General features: G+C 35.3%; 1 protein-coding gene across 6 annotated transcripts; it reads right to left on the bottom strand.

Annotated features, from left to right (window-relative positions):
• Nucleotides 1–1,836: 1,836 nt before the first annotated feature.
• LOC145015407 (LUC7 N terminus domain-containing protein) lies at nucleotides 1,837–4,725 on the bottom strand. Of its 6 annotated transcripts, none has more exons than XR_013665862.1 (9): nucleotides 4,449–4,725; nucleotides 4,109–4,237; nucleotides 3,715–3,754; nucleotides 3,552–3,627; nucleotides 3,265–3,465; nucleotides 2,968–3,180; nucleotides 2,318–2,889; nucleotides 2,163–2,235; nucleotides 1,837–2,079 (listed from the first exon to the last, which is right to left on the bottom strand). XR_013665862.1 is itself a non-coding variant. In XM_078973876.1 (8 exons), exons 1-7 carry the CDS (start codon nucleotides 4,489–4,491, stop codon nucleotides 2,563–2,565), a joined length of 1,029 nt encoding a protein of 342 aa, XP_078830002.1. In that variant the 5' UTR covers nucleotides 4,492–4,725; the 3' UTR covers nucleotides 2,265–2,395; nucleotides 2,515–2,562. The 6 variants fall into 6 exon arrangements, 3 of the variants coding, with proteins under 3 accessions (XP_078830002.1, XP_078830001.1, XP_078830000.1); XR_013665863.1 differs by having other exon boundaries at nucleotides 1,837–2,235; nucleotides 2,318–2,361; nucleotides 2,515–2,889; XR_013665861.1 differs by having other exon boundaries at nucleotides 1,837–2,235.
• Nucleotides 4,726–12,621: the final 7,896 nt, after the last annotated feature.

Below are 12,621 nucleotides of genomic sequence, written 5' to 3'. Positions count from 1 at the left end.
AATGGCGAGAAAATAGAGAATTGAGTCCCAACTTATCGGTGAAATAAAATACGATCTATGAAAGGGCTTCGAAAACATAAACTTGTTCTGGAATTAATGTGACGATATAATGGCAAGGTATTATGAAAAGGGTGAGATGCTTCAATAGCTTAATTGGTTCCCATACTACACAAAAAGGTAAATCACACAACTTTATCTCTTGATCTCTAGAGCTAAAGATTTGGAGATCCTTGTGGCGATGATTAATCTTTTGTAGGTCTTTGGTCATAGAGTGAAGCATGGGATGGCAATTCTTGATAGGGTTCAATGTTTTGAAGGTTCACGTTAGGTTTGAAGGTTTATGGTGTTGAAGGTCCAGGGTTTTGAAAGTTAAAGGTTCAAGTTTTAAGCTTTTTTTTACGTTTAAATGTAGTTCGTTTTTTTCCCAAAGTTAAATCTTGGGGTGTTTTGTAAAATCGTCCCATTTTAATATGAACAATGTGTGTGTAATCATCATCATAACTATCATGTCTGAAACAACTAAAAAAGTTATTTGAAGTACATTTGATTAGGTGATGATGTCATTGGTGAGAAGAGAGTGAGAGCTTGAAGATGGTGAACTTGTTGATGATTGTGAGTTTGAATGATAGGAAAGACAGAAGCAAGAGAGATGTTTGTCACAAATTAAGGTTCTTCACGGATGAAAGTAATAGATTAAGGAGAGATGAGATGTAAAATGATTGAAATACACTCACATGAGAGGCACATATATTGAGTTAACGGATGAGAGGGGTTATCTCCAGGGACCAAAACCATAATGAAACCGACTAATAGGACCAAATTTGCCATTTTTGAATATAGACCAAAACCTCAAAAAACGGCACAGGGTCCAAATTTGCATTTTTCTCTTATTTTTATTTTTTATAAGACAGGATTCAGAATGATTGCCCAATTGGTACTCATTCTTGACATGAACTTAAAAGAGGATAAATAACCTAATCGATTTTTAGAGTCTATCATCAAAGGATGAAGAGCTTCTAAGGTCGTATATAGGTTCTAGTCTTTTGCCTTTCGGATTTGGACTTTGACTTGGCCTCTTATGATGTGGAGCCATGGTGAAACCGTGTGATTATGAAAAATTCTAAATTCTATATCAACATCATGACTTGTGATTGTGTAGAGAAGAAAAATCGCTGACTTCAACATTACACTCAACAAAAATACAATAATGAGGTACTTTGTGTATTTGTAATTGGGTTGCCTACAAATACCTATGAAAATAATGCTTCTTTGACACTGCTCATTTATGTGGTTTAAAAAACTTACAGGCTAACTACGTCTAACCGTTAAATGCTTGTGGCATGACGAATTTTCCTTTATGTTGTCCTTTTCTTATTTTATCTTTTTATTATTATCATTATTTATAGTTTGATCCTATGTGTGATTCTTGAACCAAAATTTTGGGTGATCCTTAGCACAAATACCCACATGATCTTCCACCTCAAAGCACCATAGTCAACCCTACTAAAGTCCCCAACTCAAAAGACTTTCCTACAACTCCTATCACGTTACATTTCATTATTCTCATCATGTTTTAATTAAAACCCAACTTATTTAACAAGTTCAAACTAAAACTTCACACTTACCATAAAAGTGTCGAAGATTGAAGAAACATGAAACCCAACATATGAAAATAAAGAAAAATTTGGTGTTTGTACAAAAAAGGAGGTTTTTCTTTTTCCCAATAACTTTTTACACTCAAATTAATCAAGTTGGTTCGGGATGGCAAAATGCCTAGATTAAGATCCTTTGATACAAGATCTCAAAAACTTTATGTTCTAAATGCAGACATCAACATTTTACAAAGTTTATATTGAAAAAAAATGTTTGAAATATCTCAAATACATTCTAAAAACATCAAAACAGTTTAATAGCAAAGTATTAAACTGATCACAAATGTGATCTAACTTCCCTGCAAAAACAAAATGTTACAGTTTCAAGTTTCAAGCTTTGGTTACCTCTATGAGCTTCTTCAACACCTTTTTTGTAAAAGAATCATTCAACACATACAAAAACCAACTTCAGATTCAGATTCAGAGGCTGCATCATGCATATCATATCATCTCTTTATCATTCATAAACCTCATTGTAAAGATTGAAGATTTAATTGTGGGTGGGGTTACCTCAAACCATGGGAAAACCATCATGATGATTTCTTTCACCAAATCTTTGTGTTCTATTTGTATAAAACTACCCCTTTAAAACAATTAGTCACCAACCAAAGATTATGAAAACAGATCATTATTATTATTACGCAACAACAATTTAAGTAAAATACCTCCCTTAAGACTCTTTTTCTCCTTTAGTTATATCTCAACAAAGCTGTGAGAACAAAAAACAGGTTCACTTCACTTCACTTCTCCCATGAACAAAAACCAAAACACATTTTAAGACTCCAAAACACACGCATTCATAGAATTTCTATTACGGGTAGTTATATAGAATTTTTTTTTTTTTGAAAAATAAAAAGTCTACCTCTTCTGACTTGGACATTTTTGATTTTTCTACAATCTTTCTCTCTCACTAATACGGACTTCTGGATGACCTTCTTCTTCCACCATGTCTAGGGGAATGAGACCTGCTTCTGTCCCTGTATCTATCCCCTCTCCTGTCCCCACCACCTCCATTTCTGTAACTGTTGTTGTGGGCCCTACGATCCGATGTTCTTCCAGAATCCCGAGATCCTCGGTTTCGATCACGTGATGACCTGTCACTGTAACGATTCTTGTCCCTGTCAGCAGATCCACTTCTGTGTTTACCTTCAATTTCTTTTTCTCTTTGTTTCCTTCTTTCTTCTGCTTCTTTCTCCCTTGCTAATCTTTCCTCTTCCCTTGCCTTCTCCTTTGCCTCCTGTAATCAGTTTTTGAGTTTTTACAGAAAAAGAAAATGAAGAAGAAAACAAGATTTTGAATCTTGAAATTTGCTTACTTTGTATTCAGAAAGGAAATCTCTGACCAATCCATAACCGATATGCTGTTTTCCAGTGACATGGGATTGGGTTCTTTCAAGAGCATCATTTGCTATCAAAAAGGAACCACATGTTTCACAAAGAGCCATTTTCTTTTCTTGAGCAAGCATTAGAACTTTTTCATTCTGTGGTTGAAGGGTCAATGCGGTTTTCTCAATGTTAAGCAGATCCACCTGTACAAAATGGGAATCAAGATTCAAGAATCAAAAATCAAAGTTTTTTTTAGAAACCAAGAAGAACCCTTTTACTTTTAGTACCTTTCTCATGAGTGCTTCGGCTTCATCCACCTTTCCAGCTTCCCCAAGTGCCTCCACTGATTCTAGAAGGTTCTTGATTTTTTCTTCTAGAACAGATAGTTGTTCGGATTTCTCAGCTGGAATTGGAGGAGGAGGAGGAACTTCAACCTCTTGAGCAAGTCTCTCACGTCCACGTCTAACTCTCCTATCTAAGTCCATCACCTGAAATTGTTGCAAGAAAATATAAAAATCTTACCATATTATGTAACAAGAAGCATCATATCAAATCTATGCGAAAAAGTTCGTACCAATTTTTCACAGAAATGAGCAAGTTCTGCTTCAAATCTTGGCACATAAGAATCATGCCTTGGAGAGCTCTCAAAGCTATAAATCATAAAAGCAAAAAGTAATCAGATTCAAATAACAGTCTATTACAGTTTATAAAACATGTTTCAGAGTTCAATTTGTTACCTTTCTTTCAACTTCGGATCATGGATTTTAGGGCATGGACCTGAGAAAAGAAACAATACAGAAAAAGAATCAACATGTTGAACTTCATGATAAAGAATCCATAACTCTTTCAATTGCCTTTCATTAAATTCTGCCTAAAGTAACATGTTAAGTTAAATCTCCCAAGTGGTTAGTCCCGATTTCAAGGTAACTATTGTTGTGGCTTGCTTTATCAACTACTGTTTTGAGTTTTCCATTGAAATTCTTTTACTTAAATATAAGTACGCCTTTTTGAAGCTTGAAAGGGACAAAAAAGGAGAGTTGTTAAACAGACAAATTTTATTTTTCAATCTATCCGAACATTAACATAGAGAAGCTAGTTGAATATAATAGAGGAGGTTAATGCAAAACCCACCTAGATCACTTCGAGTATTCACGAACAGATCGTGTGGGCAAAATTTCACCATGTAGAAGCCACATACTTCCTTATCATCCCAAGAGATCTCCTTGTGTCCCCTTCTCTCTTCTTCAGTCAAATTGCGAGCTAAAAACACACCACCAATAACCAAAAAAACATAAGCCATCACATCAATTCAGATAATTAGGGTTTCAAAATTTCAGGTCCTAACATGCACCAATTGCGATGGACTTAAGCTTAATCCAAATCCAGAATCCCAAAATTAAAACCAAATAAAACCGAAAACATAAATACGAGAATGACAAGGATTGTGCAAGAACATATAGAAAATATAAACCTGAACCCATGAGCTCATCTAGCAAGGCTCTTTGGGCGTCCATGACTCGGATTGCAGGTAAGCAAAGAATGTATGAAACCCTAATTGATTACTGAGTAGAAGATCGACTAGGATGAGGGAGAGCTGACGGGGTTTATGGTGACGAATTGGGATTCTGTCTAGGGTTTCATCATGATAAATTTTAGGGCGATGCAATCAAATGAAAGGGGCGTAAAATAAGTATCAATGTCGAGGAGTACACCTGTTTGGGTGCTCGGTTATCTTTAACCCCTCTTAGTATGAAAAATGTTGCAACTACCGACTATTATCATTTATTTTGTAAATGATAATTATTTAATTATACTAGATCACTAAATATTTTATCAACTTTCCATTGCACATTCCACTTAAAAAAATTATTCTATATAAAGTGCAATAATTTTATGCTAACATATAAGTCGATTTAACATATACATATACACTATATTTTATATATGGATGAATTAATTATTTAAATGAAAGAATCATTGTCAGTCAAACAAACAAACTCGTTTTAGGATTTATATACAATACCCAAATTCTAAAAATTAGGTACAAAAGTATGATGTAGACATTTGTATCTCCACTTAAGAGTTAACAATTGTTTTATATTGACATTCTATATGTGAAATTGATTACATGATTGTTTATAAGAGGCTAATAAAGTTACAAGTAAATACTAACAATAAAACTGAAACAATACATATATTATATGAAAAGTAAGAAGATATTAAAAATCTATTAATTATACCATTTCACTACTTGATTGATAATTTGAAAGGGCAATGTAATTTACAACCAAATTGTTAAGAAAAAATAAGATTAAATATAGATCAAGGGTCCAAATTAGATATGAGATTGGAGACTGGAGGCAGAGTGAGCACGCTTGATTATCACTTTATCGCCTCTTTCTTAAAAATCAAAATTAGACGGTGGATGAGAGCTATTGAGTTGTTGAGTCTAAATGAAAAGTTTGATATAGTTAGCGTTGTAGCTCCATAATGTAGAACACGTCGAACGAGTTTTCTATGCGGATTCCAAGATTTTGTGGAGACAAAAGGTTTCAGGAGATAAAAGGTTGTGGAAGGAATAAGGATCTAAAACTCAATTTGAAGAACAATTCTCAACTAAGATAAGTTTCTCCAAAATATTTGTTATTACATTTCAGAGCATGACACTTTTCGAAACTCTTATCTTGGAGAAGACGTTGACATTGTAGTTGAATCTTGTATCATAGGGGCCATTAGGCCATAGGTCATTTAGGTTAACTCGCTTTTATATATATATATATATATATATATATATATATATATATATATATATGTATGTATGTATATATATATATATATCATTTAATTTAACCTAATTGTACGAAAACAGGGTGTGTGTAAGAACTATTATGGGTGTAGTTAATTAGATGTTATTATATTAGCATTCAAATTAGTAATAGATGTTGCACCAAACTTGGTAGCTAAAACATGTTACATTTCTCTTATGTTGAGTTGTGTTTCTTTCATCGGGTTCTTCCATGATTTCACAGTAAGAACCTTGTGATACTCTTGCTCTTCCAATACATACTGAATTTTTATGTTCTATATTTCAAAGTTTTCCACATTTAGTTTGACACTCTTGATAAAGTTTCGCAACAATGTTCTTTGATGTAGAAGTCAGCTTTAAACACAGAGTTCTATAACAAATATAACAAACATATATGCAACAATATTTAATATTCATTCGTATATACAACTGAGTTCGTAAATGATTAAAAAGGTTAAATTATGACTAATAATAAATTATGGTGTAAAAGAAGAGTACGTTATATTATAATACTATAAACAACATCATTAATCATGCAAATTCAATATAGTAAAAAAAAAACATATCTATAATCATGATATACCGCTTTAAATTTAGAAAGTAATTCACATCAACAAATATACAAAATAAATTTATCACAAACCTAAAGAATACGCCATACAAATGAGTACAACTAGGAATGCTTAACATTAATTTGATATAAATATCACGATCTATGTTAGAAACATTAACAGGGTACCTAAAGTTAAAGTCCGATGAGTTACTATTAGAGCTCACTAATGTGGAACACGTTGAAAGAGTTTTATGCGAAAGCCAAAATTTTGGAGACATAGAGTTTCAGGAGATAAAAGATTATGGAAGGAAGAAGGATCTAAAATTCAAATTGAAGAACAATTCTCAATTAAGATAAGTTTCTCTTGAATGTTAATTATTACATTTCGGAGGAGCATAACAATTTTCAAAACTCTTATCATAGGTTGGGACAACATTGGTTCCTAGATCATCTAGGTTAATTGTTATATATATATATATATATATATATATATATATATATATATATATATATATATATATATATATATCATTTAATGTAACTTGATTATAAGAAAAAGAAGAGTAATAATAATTAGCCACCATTATATTAGCATTAAGTTTAGTAATGGATGTTGCACCAAACTTGTTAGATAAACCAAGTCACATTTCACTTATGTTGATTGTGTTTCTTTCACCCCAGGTTCTTCCATGATTTCAATAAGAACCTTGTGATACTTTTGCTCTTCCGATACATACTGAATTTTCATGCTCCATATTTCAAAGTTTTCCACATTTAGTTCAATACCCTTATTAAAGTGTTTAATATCCTTAGGCCATTGGGTATGGTAACGGGTGAACATCTCTCCACATCATCATCAAGACTTGTTCACAATGCATTCAATATAGGTTGGAAATGGTGTTCACTAGTGAACAAGAGAGAAACGGAAGAGAGAGAGAGATAGATGTAAACGATTTTGATTGGTTGTGAGAACCCATGAGTAGCTTCAATCCACACCACCATTACACCCATTGGGGGTGGTGTTCACTAGTGAACATCTCTTCCACATAGGATCCACATAGGATTTCTACGTGTGAAATGAAGCCCATACCTCATGGCCTTATTAAAGTTTCGTAACTATGTTCTTTAATGTAGAAGCCAGGTTTGAACACGAATTTTTATAACAAACATATATGCAAGAATAATTAATAGTCATCCATATATACAATTCACTTCGTAAATGATTAAATAAGTTAAATTATAACTTATAATAGATTATGCTGAGTAAGATCAATACATTATATTATAATACTATAAACCACATCATTAATCATGCAAAGTCAAAATAGTAAAAAAAAACATATATAATTGTAACATCCCAAAATTTAAGACCAAAAAATTTCGTTATAATTAAGTTATTATAAAACCAATAATATAAGAAAACATCCATAATAACATATCATGTCAAAACCAGTATGTCAATAATTAAAGCATGCCATCATAAAACACTATCGGGGTATAATTCCAAAGATCTCATGTGTGGAAAACATAGTGTGATGCGCTGCGATCGAGCCGACTCCAGTCCTTTGAAAACGAAGTACCTGAAACCAAAACTGAAAACCATAAGCACGAAGCTTAGTGAGTTCCCCCATCATACCACATACCCTATATATATATATATATATATATATATATATATATACACACACACACACACACACATAATACCTAACATATTTGGGTGTTGGCCTCCCTTTCAGTATCTTTCAACTGGTAACTACCTAGCATATCTGAGTGTTGGCCTCCCCTTCGGTATCTTTCAACTGGTAACTGCCTAGCATATATGGGTGTTGGCCTCCCCGTCGATATCTTTCAACCGGTAACTGCCTAAAATATCTGGGTGTTGGCCTCCCCTTCGGTATCTTTCAATCGGTAACTGGGGACTATTTCATCCCTACAACTACCACATAATAACATAACATATACATGTAAATAATAAATTACCTAGCATATTTGGGTATTGGCCTCCCCTTCGGTATCTTTCAACCGGTAACCGGTGACTATTTCACCCCTACCACTACCACATAATAACATAGCATATTAACACATAAAGCATAACAGATAGTGGCAAACCAGACAATTATCACAAATACAATCATCTCAAACATAACCACCTACCGGTGGGCCGGCATTGGTGCCTTAGACCCACCTCACTGGAAGGTAACTTGCCTCACATTGTTGAAGTCCCGTAGACAAAACTCTAGCTGCTGAATGACAGGTTCTCGAATTGTCAATCATCAAAATAATACCCAATGAGCAATTGGGTTCCAACATATATCCATAAGTCCATGCTCGAGGTAAAAGGCTACTTTACCCCCATCTTAGTTTGATTCTACTCAAGGCCCAATCCAAAGGCTCAAAAGTCAACCTTATAAATCAAAGCCCAACATATGGACCAATTTTCCGAATAGGGCCCAAACCTTTACATGGTCTTATCCTAAGGCCCAACCATTTAGTCCAGTCCAACATTTGGCATTTCTAATAGCCCAATATCTCATTATCATAAAGGCCCAATTATGGCCCATCTATGTCCCAATTTTCCAAATTGGGCCCAAACCCTCACATGGGCCTTACCCTAAAGCCCATCCAATTATTCTAGTCCATATGATTATTCTTGGATGACCCATTATTGGCCCAATCATCAAAGCCTAACATAAAGGCCCAACTTAAGGCCCAAGTAAGATTAGGGTTTTCACATAAAATGACGATTAGGGTTAGGTGTTTCTTAGTTAACCCATTAAGAACTTAATCCATTAAGTCCATCAATATATTGGGTCAATAATGTCGTTGATGGATTATGAGCATAACATCATTCCTATGGTGTTCGCACAACCTTAATTGCTTTAATCTAGGTTTTTTAATTTAAACATACAACATTGAATACCAACGCAATAAACCATAGATCTAACATACTATTATCGGAATTGACATAAGATTAGGGTTAGAAACATTACCTTGATTGTTATGTAGCAATAACAATCACAAACCTTCTTGATCTTGACTTCTGAAAGCCTGGTGCCCCAATTGTTGCACATCTAATGGAGTCACAAACACTCAATGCAAGAATATGACTTATGAGAGAGCTGAAATCGGCTAGGGCGACTCAAAAAAGACATATATCTGATTTTCATATACTCAGAGATCAATTTGTAGTTAAGGCTATTAGGGTTTTATGGTCGAAACCCTAATTTCCTTGCTTAGGGCTTAAGCAATCCATGGAGCCCATCTAGAAAACCCTTGGACGAAATCTTCTTGTACTCTCCATAGATTTCGTCCAATCCGTTTCTATTATGAATCCATAGCCCAAATAACAATTATTAGATAATTGCAATATCAGTCCCCTTTATTTAATCGGTCTCTTTTGATCACCAAATTAATTCCAAATTAATTTATGATTAATACTAATTAAATAATACGAGTTCCAAATAATATATTAATATTGTAATTGTAACGCCCCGATTCTCAAGTATGGATTTAAGTAAGAATCTCTTTGGTTTTATGTCCTACTCGACGAGTTAAGGGTGCCCTACTCATCGAGTAGCAGCGAGGTGGGATCGCACATTTAGTGACCTACTAGCCGAGTCCATAAAGGGACTCGACGAGTAGGAGCTGACAGATGAAACCCTAAATCCCAGGGTTCTGCACTCTATTTAAGGAGGCATAAGCCTCATTTGGCCTCCTTGCAGTCCTTGGGAGCTCATAGAAACCCTAACCTGTGTGTTGTGTCACTCTTGTGCATTGTAATCTTGGAAGGAAGATTTTGTGGGATGAAGAACTTGGAGAACAAGAGGATATGAGTAAGGAAGGAGTGGAAATCTGAAATCTACCTTAGTTAGCATCCATTGAAGGTATCAAGTCAACATCTTTATTTCCTTTCCTTCTAGACCTCATATGGTGGAGATCTAGGGTTTTATGGTTTGAATAAGGTGATATTGCAAGACGTGAGCTAGATATGAAGTTGTAACTTCAGATTTGGACCTTTCCCAAGTTCTAGAATCATAAAGTTCCTGTCTTGGTCGTGATTGAGGCCCCCCTTGTACATGAAACCCCATTAAGAGCTTAGATTTGGCATTAAGAACCATTTTAGCCATGCATGCACGTAAAGTTTGCAACTTTATGTGAAAGGCATGCCCTGGAAGCTTGGATCTGTTAGAGCCATTGCATGGCTTAAATGAGTCTATATGGCTTAAGGACTGAAGGAACTTGGCGAGTCGCAAGGTCGACTCAGCGAGTCACATGAAGATGGACGAGAACTCGACGAGTTGGATGAACAACTCGGCGAGTCCGATGAAGATTGCCATGAGACTCGACGAGTTGAAGAATAACCCGGCGAGTCGGATGAGTTTTCTCCAGGATATGTACGCGTGTGTATCCATCGAGTCGTTAGGAGGAAACTCGACGGGTAGCCTTAAAGTTTGATCGAAAATCGAAGGAACTCGACGAGTCACCCCGATGACTCGGCGAGTAGCCGAGGGTACTCAGCGAGTTGAGGTCAATATGGATTGTTAACCTTGACTAAGGACCTTGACTTTGACCAAGGATTAACTAGTTGCCTTGTGGAATACTTTCTAAGGACGAGGACTTATAAGTATATTCGTACTATGGTAATAGGTGGTGGAGTCCTTGGCAAGTGATCGGAGAGTTGGGATTATCTACCGAGTTGACATCTACGAGGTGAGTTATCCTCGGTATACTAAGGGGTCTAAGGCACCAAGGCGGCCCATTGGATATGTTATCCTAGTAGTGTTGGATGTTGAGTATGAGGTAGTATTGCATGCTAGTGGTTATGGCAATTAGGTAGATCTATAGGACTACCTGTGATGTTATATGATTATTGCATGCTCAATAGTTATGCTATATGTTATATGTTATGTGGGGTGGGTTGAGGTTGTACTGCTCCATGCGGTGGCCAACAAACCCTAGAGTATTCCAGACATGAGCTGAGGGCCAGGCTAGGCATTCCAGACTCATGCTGAGGACTCATGAGCATTCCAGATACGAGCTGAAGGCCCGGTAGGCATTCCATACTCGTACTGAGGGCTCGATAGCAATCCAGATGTGAGCTGAGGGCTCGATAGGCATTCCATACTCACACTGTGGGCTCATAGGTATTCCAGTCCGTAGAGTTGTGGACCCGTTGCGTGTTGTTCTGTTTTAGTTGTTATGATATGATATTGTTTACATGGTTATGTGTAATGTATGTGTATCAGTATTTTGGGGGTAACTCACTAAGATTTCGGGATTACAGTTTTAGTTTATCGTTTCAGGTATATCAGAGGATCGCGGCAAGGCAAAGGCATGATCGTACAACTCCTCCCGTTATGTTTATGTTTCTGGGAAAGACTTTGATAATTAATATTTTGAAAACAAAGTTGTAATGTTTTAATGAACTTGACATGTTTTAAAAAGTTTAAATTGGTTTGAAATTTTGGATGTTATAGTAATATATTAATAAAACCATTTTGAGTATGAATTTATTATTTATATAATAAATTATACTCTCTCTCCTCTTGTCATCATATCAAGTTGCATGAGTGAAGGCAACCCAAAAGGACCATGCTCATAATCGGGTCATGTACATACCAAAATAATTATGGTCTTAGACACCTAATCTAACAGTCTCCCACTTTGATAAGTTTAATAACTATTTTGCAAGTACGACTTCAAAACCTGATTAGCAATCGTAGCTTTCAAAATTCGATGTCAACTTTAATCTTATCAGTAACCCGTCCTTTGGATAAGGGATCATATATTCCTCCATTCTAGATATCGTATAGACATGAGACATGGATTATAATCATTCTCTCAGTCTATGTGTTGTTTCTCGATTTTCGATTTATGATGACTGACAACAGACTACAATTGAACACATCAACTTAATCCCGGGTTGGCTAAGCGCTTAGGGTGACATCACTAAATCATCGAGGGGCCCACAAATATCGCTTTTATCCCACTTTGGGTAAAAGGAACAAATAAACTTCGACTCAAATGCTCGCTTGTATCTACTCATCAAATCACACACAACAATATGTTTTATAACACCAAGTTACTGGTGTGTTTACATATTATCAATGTGCAACCAACTTGTAAATTACAACTCACACGTCTCCGTTTCAAGAATATATGATATTACCGTCTCACTAATCACCCGTGATAAAATCCATGGAGTGATTCAAGTGAGCGTGAGTTTAATCCAATACTCAAATCTTATTTTAAGAGTACTCATGAACAGTACAACAAACTTTT

The sequence above is a fragment of the Lactuca saligna genome, chromosome 9, assembly GCF_052625555.1.
Source record: "Lactuca saligna cultivar CGN05327 chromosome 9, ASM5262555v1, whole genome shotgun sequence".
Taxonomy (NCBI): domain Eukaryota; kingdom Viridiplantae; phylum Streptophyta; class Magnoliopsida; order Asterales; family Asteraceae; genus Lactuca; species Lactuca saligna.
Note: the sequence above shows the minus strand (reverse complement) of the source record. Positions and strands in the feature narration are given on the sequence as shown.